The 18,009-nt window shown below is 43.8% G+C and overlaps 1 protein-coding gene across 3 annotated transcripts in view; it reads right to left on the reverse strand.

Annotated features, from left to right (window-relative positions):
- The window catches only part of LOC147905923 (poly(A)-specific ribonuclease PARN-like), a 49,876-nt gene extending 32,244 nt beyond the window's left edge, over positions 1-17,632 (reverse strand). For all 3 annotated transcript variants that reach the window (XR_015541121.1, XR_015541120.1, XM_087375572.1), the window contains exon 1: positions 17,206-17,632. Coding sequence is in view for 1 of the 3 variants with exons in the window: in XM_087375572.1 (XP_087231698.1) it covers positions 17,206-17,534 (329 nt within the window). In the remaining 2 variants the exon portion in view is untranslated. The remainder of the gene's footprint in view (positions 1-17,205) is intronic.
- Between the last annotated feature and the right edge of the window lie 377 nt (positions 17,633-18,009).

Consider the following 18,009-nt stretch of genomic DNA (forward strand, 5'->3'; position numbering starts at 1 on the left):
GAGGGCTAGAGTACTAGAAGACTTGGATGAAGAATGAAGCCAAGGGGCTGGCCTTATATAGGCTTTTAGGGCAGGTTGACCGACCTGGTTGGCTGGCCAACACATCCCGTTGACCAGGTCAGCCAAAAGTCAACGTTGTTTAAAAGCCGACGCATTGATTTTTTTGACCAAAAAGTCAAACCTGTGTTTTTTATCCTGTATTGTCTTCTAAGGCTTCTTGGCATGGCGCTGCAGCCTATAGGAAGCATGCCACGGGATGTGGATGCCCGTGACACCCTTGGCCTTGGACCCCTAAACACTTTTAATAATGAAGATGCTAAAAGCGAGATCAAAGTACTTTCTAGATCTTTGCAACCTCACTCTTCCTAGAAAGTTTATGCAACTATATGTCTCCCATTCAAAATTAAGGTCTCTACATTTATCAGTTGAGACCTGAGGCGCGCATAGAGCATTCATTTCAAAATCCCTCCATGAGGGAAGCTTGCTTTCCAAAGCTCTTGTACATACTTCAAACCAATAGAAGCCTTCATCCTTGATCATTGCAGTCCCATCAGGAGTGGATAAGGGTAATAAAATAGCGGAAGGAGAGTAGAAACTGGAAGACAAAAAGAATTGGGGAAGCAGGGGACGAGAGAGAGAGAGAGAGAGAATACACAGTTGGATTGGAAGAGCTATAAGAAGATTAGGGAGAATGTAGAGGTCGCATGAAAACATATGTATAATATATGGAGGTGAGGCTTCTATGATCCTCCTCTACATACTCACTTTCAGCCCTCTTTTGTTAAAAGAGTTCCTACCAAAAGATAAGACCCAAGCCCACTAGTTTAGATTATTTTTTCCCTTTATTGCAGCAACTCTCTTTATCTTTCCCCATTATTACAGCCATCATGACCCAAAAGAATTTAGCCTTCAATATTACATATCCCACAATAGAGAGGTTTAAAGCAATGAATGCTTGACACGACCTCCCAGACTCCCGGAATCTCAGACTCGCAAACAAACACAGAGAAGAGACCATACAAACAACACATGGGTGCAAGCTAGCTCACCACCCAACCATGATGTCCGCGCGCGAGGAATATACTCGAGAACTGGGACATCCCCTCCGAGCCCCAAGTTGAGCTGTTGGCACATCTCCCAACCTGATCCCAACCAACCTGGCATCCCATACCACCTGGTGGTGCCCAAGGACCTTGGATCATATGCTTGATCTTGGGCTATGCTACGAAGTAGGTGTGGGTCAGCAACACGATCCAAGATCCAGGAAGAGTTAGGCTTGTTCTAACTTGCGCACTAAGAACTGCACTCCTAGCTCCTTATATAGCTCAAGCCCAATGCAGGTAAAAATAGCAAAAACCCTAATTCTAACCTAATCCATCTATGTCCCTCTGCAACTCAACCAGAGAATCACCAGCCTAGCCCCAAGCCCCCCCAAGCTTCCTAAGCTAGTCCTGTGCACCTAAAGCACACATCAAATACAGTCCCTGCACATGACATACTCCCCCTCCTCTAAGAACTCACTCCTGAGTTCATAAGAAAGTCTGGAAGCTCTCTTTGAGGGGTAGTCAACGTCTTCCATGTAGAATCCTCCTCAACACGATCCTTCCACTTAATCTTGTATTCACTCATTGTCCTATTTCTAACTTGACATTCATGAAATCCAAGAATACCTTCAGGTTCATGTGGTACAAAGGTTACTACTCACACTGATCCGCAACACCCAGTGGTACAAAGGTTATTACTCACTGATCCGCAACACCCAGTACTTCTTTTGGTCTACTGACATGGAAAACTAGATGAACTCTTACATTAGGAGGCAATTCCAGCTCATATGCAACTTATCCAATTCATCTTTTCATCCGAAATGGACCACAGTATCTAGGGGATAACGTCTTAACCTTACCAATACTTAGGCTCTAGTCTATGTATAGGCAATATAGCTAGTCAACTATTTATAATGTGTTATTGCACTACATTTTAAAAGCTAATGTCTACGAAAAGGAAACTTTTCTCCTTTTCTTTTTGTGAAAAAAACTTTAAATATATTTACATGAAAACATTCTTGGAAAAATAAACTTTCAAATCAACAACCGATAACCTATCAAATTTAAGCTACACATTTATCCATTTTGCATCCAAGTGTGGGTGGATATTTAGCTGGCCTAAGCGAGCCCACTACCGACACTGGACACTTTTTAAAAAGATATGAAAATTCACAAAGTATTTTGGAAGCTTTCTTAATCCTTTCTTCCTTGTCCTTCTTTGTTTTCTTTGAAACTCCAGCAAAGCTAGATTCTCGGGAATGTGAATAGTACGAGGATAATTCATGGGCTCTCCATACTCAATCGTATGTCACCCGTACACAAGCTAGTCTCCATCCCTACGCAGGCTGTAACCTCTCCGTACATGGCCAATCACCTGTTGGGATATCTCAAGGTGTATGCCTCAAGCACACCTTGGTTTCTATGTGTGTGTGCTAGAGGCACAGTTAGGTGCCCATAAGCACAGTTAGGTGGTGGTAGAAGCCACATAGGATGATTGAGAGAATCTAGGAGCAGATTGAGGAGATGATTGTGGAGCTCTAAAGTCATCAGTGATGTCAGTGATCATGTAAGAGGTGCCTACTTGAGGGCCTCATCTTTCTTCATTCTATAAGCAAGATTTCTGAGTTTGTGTTCACTCCGTGCTTTCTTTTCAGTTTACCAACATGGTATCAGAGCCCTTTGATCCCCCTTGAGCCCATTTCTGCCACATCATCTTCTTCTTCTTCTTCATCTTCACCATTTCTCCTCTTTCTTCCCAAATCTTGCTAAAGCTTGTTCTCCCTCAGTTCTCCGCCATTCTCCAAGCCCTTCCTGCTGGAGATACCCCTCGTTTGGGCGAACCTCCACCTACAAGCAATGGAAAAAAAAACGTCTCTGCTGGCTGCCATTCTCCAAACAGCGCGTTTTTTCGTCATTCTTCTGTTGCAAAATACTCCCTGCTTGCTGCGCCATTGCTCGAGCCCTCTTAGGAGTAGATGGGCGACCTCAAGACGAACATTTTGTCATTTTTCAGCTCATTTGGTTCAGTAACGAGTCAAAACTCAGGTTCAGCCTGCAGCAACTCCCTCGGGCAAAACAACGCGCCATTTCGCCCAACCTCCTCAGTGGATTCTCTCTGGTATATGAGCTTTCTTTTGCCTCAGAAAGCCCCTTTTTCTTTGCTTTGGAGAGTGAGATACAAGCCCTCCAAGTTCAGGCCTCTGTTTTTGACAGTTTTGACAAGGTTGTGAAAGTGATGCTACATTAGATGCTACTTTAGCATTTCTGAGGTTTTGAAGTTTTGAAAAGCATTAGTACAACTGTGGCTACAACTTTCTTTTAAGTTGCTATACCTGGATTCGATTGGAAAGCTTTCATTTAGCCACCTCTGTGAAGCATGTAAGTGAAAGCATCATTGATTGAAATTTGGTCACAAGTCTTTGCTACATTAAATGCTTATATTTTGAAGCTTTTCAGTTGTTATTCTAGCCTTGTAAGAGAGAAGACACTGCCCAACTCCTGGGTTAGACCCTCTCATGGCTTGCTTATGCAAAATATGTGGAAAGCCAAATCATAAAGCAATGTCTTGTTATGCTACAATGGAAGAGAATGCCAACATGGCTTCCTTGCTGCAGATTGCCAAGATAATGGTTGCCAAAAAGGAAGCAACTTCAAAGACAGAAAATGCCAATCTACTTTCAGTTGATGTGCCTCCACAAGATGAGGCATCCTTTGAAGAGTATGCTTTTTGAATCATCTCCATGTATGCTCCAGATCTCTCTTTTGTTGAGTCAAGGTACTCAGCCTGGATAGTCCTCCAAAATGAATGAAATAAACTATTGTGTTTTGTAAACACCTCTGATCACCATATGATGTAGGCCATGTGTATGTGTTTTCTCCATGGTACCTCCTGCAGACATTGTGTGCATGTACATGCAGGGGAGATAACCATTGGAAGATCTTTTGTATCCCTTTTGTTTACCTTACACCCATGGGAACCCTTGCTAGCTTGAGATCCTAGCCATTGATAGATCCATGACCACCATGAGATGGCATGTGACACCTTGTGCTCGATGTATCCTTGACATAGCCTGAGGCATTCCCTTGAGGGGGGGTTTGTTGGGATATCTCAAGGTGTATGCCTCAGGCACACCTTGGTTTCTATGTGTGTGTGTGCTAGAGGCACAGTTAGGAGCCCATAAGCACAGTTAGGTGGTGGTAGAAGCCACATAGGATGATTGAGAGAATCTAGGAGCAGATTGAGGAGATGATTGTGGAGCTCTGAAGTCATCAGTGATGTCAGTGATCATGTAAGAGGTGCCTACTTAAGGACCTCATCTTTCTTCATTCTATAAGCAAGATTTCTGAGTTTGTGTTCACTCCGTGCTTTCTTTTCAGTTTACCAACATCACCCATCCGTACGTTGCCATGAATTGTCTGTTACACAGTCCCGGCCTGCAACCAGCTCGCATTTAATGCCCAAGTGCCTCAGCCGTACGTGTTCACCATCAAATCGTACATGCCATACGGAACCTAGTCGTGACCTTTCATGATCAGCCCATGCTCCCAAGTTGCCGATCTCTACAGGCCATGATCACGATGTACATCCAATCGCCGACTCAACACCTTCCCCTTACTCTCATCCACGCCTTGCCTTACGAACCTTATGTGATTTTCCTTCCAGGTGCTTCCCCAGGAAACCTTACCAAAAGCATCGAAGAATGGGAAAATGCCACGTGGCATCCCCCTTTCTAGTGGGGCAATTTTAAAGGCCAACCAATGAGCAGCTTACACTTCTAAGGTCCTTTGCCCCCTCTTGAGCCTACACCCCTGATTTACCCCCAAGGCACAATTCCCTAGAGGAAATCTTGCATGTCCACAACCCATGGCCCTGCCCCTTAGTTTTCCAGGGTCCTGCCCACATGGAAGTACAAAACTCATGCCCTCGTGACATACCATGGCAAGTGACCTCGATTGCATCTGGATGTTACTAGGATATGCAATAACTGAAATACATGTGAATACACCATCATTAAAGCATAAATTACAAACTAGCATAGCATATATGACTGTTCAGAGCCTAGGATAGCAATCCATATACATTGCAAAAACCATCTCATAGTGACTAGTACATTGATCGTAGAGATCCCAAGGCACAGATACTAATCAGCAAGAAGTACCTCGGGTGAACATATAGTGACACCACACAACCGCTAGATATCTGATCATGTCCGTATAAGAGCAACGAAGGTACTACCCCGCTCTTCAGCATCAAGCAATGCTCTAGGTCTACGCTCTGTTGAGCCTGAATGAGCCACAACCGAAGTCGGCTCAAGTTGAAAAGCTTTCAGGTAGAGCTGTAACAACTGAAGTGTATCTACCAAATCATCCTATTCCAATCACTTCGCCTACAATGATGAATAGTTCCTAAATTTCACCAAGTAGCGGCGGGAAACTCTACCCTAATCTTCCTTTCCTTATGTGCCAAAATCCTACTCTGGGACTAGGATCTCATCCAACTCCTCAACCTCTGATTGCATCTCAAAAGGCATTAGACTAGGCTCATTCACGAGTTGATGCTCACAGGCAAAGAACTGCCACTTCCACGCTACCACTTAAGCAGCAGCCCGTACAACCACACGTAATCCAACCCAAAATCAGCCTTGGAGCAAACCATACCTACCATGAAACAGTCCGTACACCAAGCGTGGACCAGCCGTACTGCAGTACCTAGATAAATTCGTGGGCTCTCCATACTCAATCGTACATCACCCGTACACAAGCTAGAGCAGTATCTCAAGTGAAGATATAGTGACCCCAAGCAACCTCTAGATATATGAGCCTCTCTATATAAGAGCAACGGAGGTACTACCCCTCTCTTGAGCATCAGGCAATACTCCAGGCTGAGCTTGAAGGAGCCACAACCAAAGTCGGATCAAGTTGAAAAGCTTCTAGGTAGAGCTGTACCAACTGAGGTGTATCTACCAAATCATCCTCTTCCAGGCACGCCGCATGCAATGATGAATAGTTTCTAAATTTCACCAAGTACCGGCGGGAAACTCTACCCTTGATCTTCCTTTCCTTATGTGCCAAAAATCTGCTCTGGAGCTAAGATCTCATCTAGCTCCTCAACCTCTGATTGCATCTCAAAAGGCATTAGACTAGGCTCATTCACGAGCTGATGCTCATAGGCAAGGAATTTCCCCTTCCATGCTACCACTTAAGCAGCTTCCCGTACAGCCACACGTATTCAACCCGAAGTTAGCCTTGGAGCAAACCGTTCCTACCATGAAACAATTTGTACATCATACATGCACCTAGTGTGGACTAGCCGTATTGCAGCCCATACATAGCTCGTCAGCTCTCCGTACTCAATCGTACGTCACCCGTACACAAGCTACTCTCCAGCCATACTCAAGCTGCAAGCTCTCCGTACATGGCCCAATCACCCGTTCGTACACTGCCATGAATTGTCCTTACACAACCAGCTTGCAACCAACTCGCATTTAGATGCCCAAGCGCCTCAGCCGTACATGTTCACCATCAATCTGTACATGCCGTACAAAACCCAATCGAGTATTCATGATCTGCCAGTGCTCTGAAGTCATCGATCTCTATAGCATGTGATCCCGCCGTACCTCCAATCGCCGACTCAATACCTTCCCCTCCCTCTCGTCCACGCCTTACCTTACGAGCCTTATGTGATTTTCCTTCCAGGTGCTTTCCTCACGTGGCACCCGCCTTGTCATTTGCCCCCATTGCCCTTTCCAGAGGGGCAATTTTAAAGGCCAACCAATGACTAGCTTAAACTTCTAAGGTCCTTTGCCCCCTCTTGGACCTTAACCCCACTTCGCATCCAATGATGGATAGTTCCTAAACTTCACCAAGTAGCGGCGTGAAACTCTACCCTTGATCTTCCTTTTCTTATGTGCCAAAAATCTGCTCTGGAACTAGGATCTCATCCAGCTCCTCAACCTCAGGTTGCATCTCAAAAAGCATTAGACTAGGCTCATTCACGAGTTGATGCTCACAGGCATAGAACTGTCGCTTCCACGCTACCACTTAAGTAACTACCTGTACAGCCACACATACGCAACCCAAAATCAGCCTTCGAGAGAACTGTACCTACCATGAAACAGCCCGTACACTGTAAGTGCAGCACCCAACATGGACCAGGCGTACTGCAGCCCATACATAATTCGTGGGCTCTCTGTACTCAATTGTACGTCACCCGTACACAAGCTAGTCTACAACCATACTCAGGTTGTAAGCTCTCCTTACATGGCCCAATCACCCGTCCGTGTGCTGCCGTGATTTCTTCGTACAAAGCTGGCCTAAAACCAACTCGCATTTAATGCCCAAGTGCCTCAACTGTACGTGTTCACCATTAGTCCGTACATGCCGTACGAAACCTAGTCATGACTTTTCATGACCAGCCTGTGCTCCCAAGTCGTCAATCTCTACAACCCGTGATCACGCCGTACATCGAATCGTCAACTCAATACCTTTCCCTTGCTCTCGTCCACGCCTTGTCTTATGAGGCTTACATGATTTTCCTTCTAGGTGCTTCCCCAAGCAACCTTGCCAAAAGCATCAAAGCATTGGAAAATGCCACGTGGCATCCCCCTTGTCATTTGCCCCCATTGCCCCCTCTAGTGGGCAATTTTACAGGCCAACCAATTACCAAAACTTCTAAGGTCCTTTGCCTCCTCTTGGGCCTAAACCCCAAATTTACCCCCAAGGTACAATTCCCTAGGGGGAAATCTTGCATGTCCAAACCCCATGGCTCTACCCCTTAGTTCTCCAAGGTCATGCCCACATGTCAGTACAAAACTCACGCCCTCATGACACACCCGGCACACAAATCTTTTCACTTCGGAATAGCAACCCATTCCCACTCATCCACTGACCTTCTACCGCCTGTATCCTAGGTGGCACAATCCATGAGTCTTCGTTAATCATCCAACTCCCATCCTAGACCTTCTGCCAATAAGGACTGAAATTGTAGAATCCCGTAGGATAGAATAGATGCATCTTGCAAGAGGTGTGAGAGCACAATGAAAGAAAGATGGTAGTTCTCTATTATAGATTGTGAGAGAGATGACTCTCTCTTATAGAGAGGGGGAGAAGGTAATACCTTCCCTATATAAGTGGCAATCAGCCCCTTTATCAGTGGGAATCAGTCCCTATATCAGTGGGACTGGCCTAAATCAAAGGAACCTCCCATGTGGGGGCCTTTGGCTTACATCATCACTTAGGTCACACACTAGACACATCATAGCACTTGATGTGCCTTTACAACACACACAAACACACATGTGACTCCCCTAGATGCATACATGCACCATAGAGCAAGCCCTTGATCATACTTATCCCAACATACCCCCCCTCAAGGGGTTGCCTCTTGCAGTGTCAAGGATACACCTAGTCTCATAGTTTCTCATGCCATCTCATGGTGGTCAAGGATAAATCTATAGCTAGGATCTCATGCTAGCAAGGATTCCCAAGGGTGTGAGGTTCACAGAAATGGGATAGACATATCACATGGTCTACATCATATGGTGACTAGAGGTGATTTACAAAAGACATAACATATTCTTTTTGAAGTACTACTCCAGGCAGAGAACCTCAAAATTTAACCAAGTGATGATAAACAAAAAAGACAAAGTGCCTAAAAAGCATAGTCTTCATTTTCTTCATTTGCTGATGGAGTTCTTCCTTCAGCCAGATTTGCTTTGTTGTTGAAGTAGTCCTTCTTCATAAGAAATGCTTGATTCTCTTGGTTGTTCTTCACGGAATAACACATTCCCTTTTCCAATTGTAGGCAAAGGAACAAGATATATTTGAAGCACTTCCCTTCATCAATGTGGTGAAAGTATGAGCCACTTAATCCCAAAGCTATGATAGCAAGAGCCTTCTTGTCTTTGATCAACCAATTAGCTTTTTCTTTTGTAGACTTCTTTCCATTCACAACATTCCATATCTTCTTTTTCATAAGCATAAACTCAACTTTTGTTTGCCAAGTATGGAAACTAGTTCCATTAAACTTATCAGAAAAGGTCTTAGCTTCCATGGCAAGGTCTTACCCGAGGACAGTGTCTAGTGCCTTACAAGTGAAAATATGAGCAATAAAAAATATTCCTTCAAAGTACAAGCATTTAGTGTAGCAAAGGCTTGCAACCAAATTCCATACTACAAAACATAATGGAAATGATGCTTTCACTTGCATGCTTCATAGAGGTGGCTAAATGAAAGTATTCCAAGCAAATCCAGGTATAGCAACTTAAAGGAAAGCTGTAGCCACAGTTGTACTGATGCTATTTAACACTTTAAAACATCAGAAATGCTAAAGTAGCATCTAATGTAGCATCAAACTCACAACATCGTCAAAACTGTCCAAAACAGAGACCAGAACTTGGAGGGTGCAATTCTCACAGCTCATAGCTCTATTCAAGGGGATTTTTATGCAAGAAGAAGGGCCTTATACCAGAGAAGGGCTACCAGCAAGGAGGGGCGAAATGTTGCGCCAGGTCGCCCTGTAGATACTTGAAAAAACCGACTGGTTTTTCGGCGTTTTCTCCTCCATCTCTTGTCCAAACGAGCTCAAATTTCAACAGCAGCTTGCCCTCAGTGTCGTCCAGCACAGGCTCAGAGGAATTTGCAGATAGGTAAGTACAGAGGCGGCATTGCGCAAAAGTTCATCAAGGAGTGTGAGTGTTGGCGTTGCGCATACAGTTGAAAATTCTATGAATGCTTGCAGCTGGAAGTTCGCCCGTACGTGAGGAGTTTGCAGCTCAAAGGGTTTGGGCAATGGTCGCTTGAATGCAGAGAACAGAGCTCTCAAAGATTTAGGGAAGAAGGAGGAAAATGGAGAAGATGAAGAAGCTTTGAGAAACTAGTAGTTTATGCTAGAGAAAGCATCTAATGCTAGGCTAGGCTAGATCTAGAACCTAAAGCTCTGATACCAAGTGTAGAATCCCGTAGGATAGAATAGATGCATCTTGCAAGAGGTGTGAGAGCACAACGAAAGAAAGATGGTAGTTCTCTATTATAGATTGTGAGAGAGATGACTTTCTCTTATAGAAAGGGGGAGAAGGTAATACCTTCCCTACATAAGTGGCAATCAGCCCCTACATCAGTGGGAATCAGTCCCTACATCAATGGGACTGGCCTAAATCAAAGGAACCTCCCATGTGGGGGCCTTTGGCTTACATCATCACTTAGGTCACACACTAGACACATCATAGCACTTGATGTGCCTTTACAACACACACAAACACACATGTGACTCCCCTAGATGCATACATGCACCATAGAGCAAGCCCTTGATCATACTTATCCCAACATAAATGACTATCAATTGTGCAAAGCCCTCTCAAGGACTGAAGGGCAAAGGATATCTCGGTAAATGACATAGCATTTACCATCTTAATTCAATTAAGGGCATCTGATTTCAAGATCGAAATCTTGCATTAACTCTACCTATCGAGCCTTCCTTACTCGCAAGTCCGTCCTATCGCACACATACATGATTGACTGATGATCAGTCAATACAACAAATTTAGAACCATATAGATAGTGCCTCTAGACCTTAAAAGCATACACCATTGCGTGAAGTTCTTTTCGAGTGTCATCCAAGGATATTGAGTGTCATCAAACTTTTACTCTCAAAAGCAACAGGTCTACCCTCTTGAAATAATATGGCCCCAATCGCATGATCACTCGCATAGGCCTCCAAAACATAAGGCCACGTAGGATCAGGCAATCAGGCAGCGCTATAACGGGTGCTTCCTTGACACAAAACTTTCATTCCAAGTGATAGGCTAATTAGACCGTGACCATGACCTTTCAATATGTGTCAAAAGCCATGTTTAACTCTTCATTCAAAGTGATAGGCTAATTTGATCGACGACCATGACCTTTCAATATGGTGGTCAAAGGGACTGTGATTTTACAATAATCTCGTACTGATTTTCTTAAAAAGACAGTAAATCCTAGGAAAGAACGAAGTTGTTTCACAGTCTGAGGTATCGGCCAATCTAAAACCTTTTGAATACAATCTAGATGAATGCTAACACCTTTCTGAGAAATCTTGTGTCCTAAGTAAATGATCTCTTTCATTAAAAAGTCACATTTACTCATCTTGGCATACAGCTGATTCTGTTTTAGTAAAACTAAGATGACTGATGTGGTCCTCTAATGTCTTGCTGTAAACCAAGATATCATCCAAGAACACCACAACAAACTTGCCCAAATAATCTCGGAACAAGTCGTTTATCATTTGTTGGAAGGTTGCGGGAGCATTGGTCAAACCAAAAGGTAATATGAGAAACTCGTAATGACCATACCAAGTCCAAAAGGCTGTCCTTTCTATATGTTTCACATAAATGCTGATCTCGTGATAACCAGTACGCAAATCAATCTTAGTGAAATACTTCGCTCCTACCAATCCATCGATCAAGTCATCAGACCTACGGAGAGGATATTTATTCTTAATTGTCACTTTATTCAATCGTGTATAATGAAAACACATTCTCTAAAAATCATATTTTTTCTTCTTAAAAGGACACGGGCACCTCCAAGGTGATTTACTTGGGTGGATGTAGCCCATCTTCAAGTAATCCTAAAGTTGTATAGCTAACTCATCCTCCTCTAACTGGCTCATCCTATAAGGTGTAATATTGATAGGTTGAGCGCCACGAACTAAGTCAATGCGATTGTAGCGGGAGATAGACTATCCTCACTCTCTCTCTTGCTCAATATTAACTGCAACTGCAAGATGATGCACTCAATACACCAAGTGATGCTATGGACGTGTGAGAATCAGAGGGAGAGAATGTAGTGGACCTCCGAAGAGAAATAGATGCAACTAAATAATGAATGCTCAAAGGGCTGAATACAATGTATGAAGGGGCTGAAACCCTCATTGCAAAACTAGAAAGACTAGACTACCTAGAGGAGGTGAATCCTCACTAGATCCCTAAAGAGGCTGAGGCTGCCCTGTTGAACTACTACGTGGAGGCCTTCCTGCTGCTATTCTGAGGGCTGAAGTGACCAATTGTGGGATGAGAAATGAAGGCCAAGGGGGCTCCCCCCTTGGGCATCAAACTAACCGACCAGACATATTTCTGCCCACCGACCAGACGTGGTAGTCCTACTGACGTGGCAATCGACCTACTCACATCATCATTGACGTGGCACCTGTACGGTTTGCTAAGCTGGCTTCTAGCTGCATGGCAGTCCACATGGCAGCCAGTTGACATGGTTGCTTGCGTGGCAATCCACGTGGCTGTTGCATGCTGACTAGACAGCCAACATGGCAGTCCAGCATGCCATGGGCTGAGGATCCTTGTGAGATCCTCTTCTGCTGAAACTCGAACCAATATATGAAAGTGGCCTTCCGTCGTGCTGATGGAGGTGACCAATTGTGGTACATCTGGCTGATAAATCCTAATCTGGATACCTGGCTCATGAATCCAAAAATGTTTGCTAAATCATGATTTGCAGGTACTAAATTCCTAGATCTAGTGCCAACTTCTGGTAAGGATATGTGCTGTGGTTAATACTCCAAAATGATGCTCCCTGTGGTTTTCCTCGGTGCATATAGGTGATAGGGACAGAGGGAGACTAGGTTTGAGAGAGGCATCATGGTCTTGTTGTAACCATGTTGCCCGCTGTAATATTGTGTCTTGTTGGCACCGATCTCAAACCCCTTGAATGACTAATATCAAACATCGAGGTGGAACACCCTTAATCCAATAGATGAACTTGGACCCATGGCCTAGGATTTTGACATCCAAACCTTGGTGCCGATATTCTGACCGACTTCAAACTAGTGCCACCATCGTGCTCCCAAGTTGACGTACACCACCTGAGTAGGTGCGACCCTGAGTGGCCACTGTGTATCCACCCTAAGATCTTCAGAGTGGCTGAAGCTATCTGCATGTTGCTCTCTATCTACTGCCCTGGAAATGCACCATTCAAGGTCATTAATTCCATTGGCGTAAAAGGCAACTGAGCCTTCTAAGCTGCATTGGTGGAGAAGATTCCTCGGAATTGCCTAAATCTGCCAAGATAACCATCAACCTGTCCATTAAACTGAAACATATTGGGAAACTGACGGGGCTCCCCCTTTTGCTGAGCTTCAAGCTCCTACATGACTACTAAGGTTGTCCCTGTAGTGTGTTGATCATCAAGGTCCTTGATGACTACTGAGGTTTTTGAAACTGTTGTTGAACCACTTGATGCGTCTCATGTGGTTAGAAGCTTTTGGTAATGTGGGGAATCTTCCTTAATATGGCCCACGGCACATGACAATGGGAGCATCGGTTCTCTTTGGCATAGAGTGCTCGTGTCGCTTTATCCAAGTACCTGCCATAGCCATTGCTGTCCTTTGCCATCTAGCTCTTGTTCCATTCCCACCATCACCTGGCATGGAATCCTGGGACTTCTTACTATTGACCTGCTTGGATCCTTGACCCTTGTACATGAGCTCAAAATTCTGAGCAAGCTCGTATGCACACTCATAATCCCGTGGCCTAAAACTTCCGACATACCCATGGAGAAATTTGCTCAGCTTCTGACTATCCTCCAGCTGCAACTGTATGAACACCTGAGTGAATTTATTCGCATAATGATTCACTGTCTCGGTATCTCTCTGGTGTAGCTCGTAGAAATAGCTTTGGAGCCTATTCAAGTACTACTGTGGAAGGAGCTGTAATCGAAGATCTTTCACGAATTTCATCCAACTGCAAAGAGGGGTCTCCTTGTCTGCATCATAGTGATCTTTCTGCCACTTGAGCCACCAAGTGACTGCCTCGCTTGTGGGGTGCATGGATGCTATGATGCACTGCTCGTTGTTCTTCATAGGCATAAAGAAAAATAACTTTCAAACTGATTGAGCCACGAAGTCAACACTAAGGGTTCTTGCTTACCATCGTACCGTGTGAAGTTGAGCTTCCCCGAGAAGGAGGGCTTGGCCAAAGGTGGAAGTCGCTCAATTTCACCCCCCGTTGGTCCAAGTAGGGAGATGAGAAGCTGCCGGTCCCGTTCTTCCTTCTCTTCTCAAGCATATACCTAGATGAATCCAGGAACATTCCCAAAGTCATCCTCTAAAAACACAACATAGTGCAGTTTCAACCTCATGATAGTCACTCACAAGGTTGAAAACCATAAACTCCATCATGCATAGTAGGGACTAGCTACTATGACATCCCCACTGACGTCATCAGCGCCCAACAGTGGGTGTAGACCATAGTATAAAAATATGCTCTGTAGACCATAGTATAAAAATATGCTCTCACACATACAAATCCACACACCCATACATACTTGAGCATCCATTTATACAAAGTCTTCGTACTGAGTTTCTGTCGGCACTCCGGAGGTGAACGGCAGACTCAGCCATGATGAAGGCTAGCACTAAAGGAGAAGGCTAATCAAAAGGTAGTCCAAAATCTCTTCATTCAAGCTACAACTGCTTGTGAAGTCTAAACATTTTCATTTTAGTCTCTCCCCAACGAGCATCTAAATCTAAATCTAGCTGATAGGGATTCTCCTCCCCTCCATGGCAGTGACCACAAACCAATCCCAATTACTCTACCTTCCATCCCCTCTCCCCCTCTCAACTCGAGAATCACCTGCCTATAGCCCCAAGCCCCTCAGGCTTCCTGAGCTAGTCTTGTGCACCTGAAGCACACGTCAGATACTGTCCATTGACACAATGTTGTCAATCAATTTGCCACAAGGTGGGAGTGCTCCTACACAATGTTCTCTAGCGCCAGGTTTCTCATCTTTGAAGATTAATGAGATACTCTATGTACCTTGTTTCAAAGGGCTCAATCTCAAAGTTCATGATGTGTTTGGGAATAATGATGTGACCCTACTCATACATAGGTCCAGAGGTGGTAACGTAGAGAAAACTTGGACATCCTGGCCAACATGTAGTTTCAATAATGACACATGCGACACATCCTAATTTTAAAGGTGATTGGCACCTCCATATGACATTCTACTACCCAATGATCTTATACGGCTCATCAAATCCTTGTTGTTTGTGTCACCCTTGAGCTTAGAGATCAGAAAGCAATAGGTTGAGCTTATGCAAGAATTTGACCTTCAGTTAAAATACATACAATGTGGTAACTACTATCCTTAGCCTGAAGCTATGACGAGTGAATCGAGCTTTGCTCGATTCAAACATGTAGAATGTGGTAACTACTATCCTATAATCCTTGCAAGAGTTTGACCTTCAATTAAAATAAGTATCCGTGGTAACTACTATCCTGACCCTGAACATATGGTGAGTGAGTTCAGCTTTGCTCAATTTCATACTGATTTTCCAAAGACCTTTAAGGGAACATGTGAGTATGAAGCTCTGTATTCTCAATATGGAGTAAATGGGTGCTATGGATGTGGTACCTAATGATGATACATGATCCACAACGGAGACACACAAACGTTGGTTTGACACCTATGTGTACTTAGAATTAATAAAGAACTCAAATGGGAAAAGCGCACCATAGAGAATAACTATGTACTCTAAGGGCTGAATATGTGTTCTAGGTGATAAAAAGATCAAGCGCCAAAATTTATATGAATGTTGTGGTGGTCCATTTGCTGGACACCCAAGTAAAAGCCGCTTTTCCTAAAAGATAACTATAGATAAATAAAGTAAGATATGTTACGCAAATTAGGTGTCTGCTGCAACCACTAGTATTCTGAATTACCTAGGGCATGCATGGAGGGGCACACTGGAGTAAGCAAACTCGAAAGACGGATGCTTGAAGGTTACAAAAGAAGTTGTTGAGCTGCCTACTTTTTTGCATGAACCAGAAAAATTTCTGAACGTGGGAGGAAAAAGAACGCACCATACCATCAATTCAAAATGTTTGGTTAAGTGTCAGGATAGGCTGGAAGAAAGTACAACGTGGAAATAAGTTAGCGACCTTAGTCAATTGTAATGTCAACGCGAACCTAACAACAATGTCGGTTAGATGAGATTTGTACAACTAATCCTATTGGAATAGGGCTGAAAGTCCTTAGGACAGGACATGTGATGATTAAACGACCCAAAAGGTGTGTCACCTTTAATGTTATGATGTGATGCCATGTGGCCCCTACCACCTATGTCTCTATCTGGACGGAAATACAAGTTACAAAGGCATCATTGTTGGGAGACGATCGTGGAGATTGCCATCCAATTGCCCCAACTGTATTGAGGCAATGATAAGTTCCCATGATCCATCTTCATGTGGTCACTTATAATCCATGGTGCCATGTCAAAGACAAGCAAAATTTCCACGACTATTCAAGACACCACACACTATCTTTGGCACACTAACATCTCAACTTTGAAAGTTTCAGCGAAACAGCATACAATGACGGTTTGCCTCACAAAACAACGAGGCACACGGTAATTGGTCTGCACAAAGCAAACAAATTCTTTATGACAGCTAAATTATCAACGAGACAAACAATTTTTAAGGAAAAATGTGCTTGAGACCGTCCGTGTTAATCTTGCTAGCCCAACTTGTTGCACAATATCGCATGCTTTTGGTAAGTGCTTCTTCCAAAGAGATGTGCGTATAATTTTTGCGCGCAAGTCAAAACTTATTTAACTCTATTTTTGCAGTTACACACATCGTATATCGTGAAGTCAGACCAAAATATAATCCGCACCCTAACCTCAAACAAGTTGGCTTAGGAATTAAGTACCCCTTCCTCTTGTTCCAAGGATCTCAGTACGTTAAATGCTCTTTAACAAGCAGTTCAAAGAAGAAACGGGCCAAAAAATGCATCTTCTTGGTTACTATGAAAATGAAAACGGATGGGTAAATTCATTATCTAAGGAACTACTCAAGAGATTTAATATGCATCAGAGCGAGCCTTGAAGTTTTTCGGAAGCGAAGTTAAAATCAGCTAACGTTTTCCCAAAAACCCAGGGGAAAAAGAATCGATGATCACATTATCATAGAGGTTAACATTTTCCGTCTGTGCCTGAAGATTGACCATGTGAGTTGCCCAACCCACGAAAAGTATAAATGCACCAACAAAGACCAAATTTACAAGAACCATATCAAAACCTTACGGATCAAACATACGTGACACATTTGGGAGGTGAAAAACATAATCTGTCGTCACAGATTGCAATTCGACGGGAAAAAATGTGTTAAAGACGTACGGATGAGATATGAACTTGCCACGTGCCTTGTCCCACTCGAAAAGCGCCACACCGACTTGAAAGACTGCAAACTTCTCCGCCAGGTGCTTAAGCCTCCAGTAGGCACGCTCCAACGCCTTGGGATCGATTGCGAAACGGTCGACGCGAGGAGCTCCGTGAATGCCACTCAATTCCAGGTCGAAAGCCACAAAATCGGCAGACTGGAGCTGAATTCTGAAGCTATCGAGGGAGGGCCAGAAATTGTGTTTGGTGACGTCGCCTGGAAGGGTGGAAAAGGGAGATTTGCACACAAATCTCCATAACCCGCTCCTGCCAAGCACACCATTCATGGCGTTGGATTGCGCTTCATCCTCTTCCTCGTGCTGCTGCACCTTAAACCCTCTTTAAATCTGCCAAGGTCTAATTGAAGGCGTTTCACCAAGGATATTCGAAGGGTCCCCTAAGGGATCACTTGGTTAGTGAGTTGCTAATAATGGCCATAGTTTTGAAGTTAGTTCATTTGGTCAATTTGACTTTGCAAATTATGGTTAGTATGAGGCTTAAATGTAATGTGTTTAGGGTTTATGGTTTTTGTTTGCTTGTGGAGGTCCTAAATGTTTTTTTGTCTTTTATCCTAAAGCTTTTGTCTTTTGTTAGGTATCTCTCTCTAAAGATGGAGGCTCTCTTTGTCTTTTTTTTTTTTCTTTTTTTTTCTTCGAAGAACTCTCTTTGTCTCTTGTATGACACCACATTTATATTACTTTTGCCAAAATAGGCACTTGTCCCCACTTTGATTTAATGGCCCATCCACCACACACACACACA

The sequence above is a fragment of the Dipteris shenzhenensis genome, chromosome 1 (genome assembly GCF_047967505.1).
Source record: "Dipteris shenzhenensis isolate YYH24624 ecotype China chromosome 1, Dip_SZ_1.0, whole genome shotgun sequence".
Classification (NCBI taxonomy): domain Eukaryota; kingdom Viridiplantae; phylum Streptophyta; class Polypodiopsida; order Gleicheniales; family Dipteridaceae; genus Dipteris; species Dipteris shenzhenensis.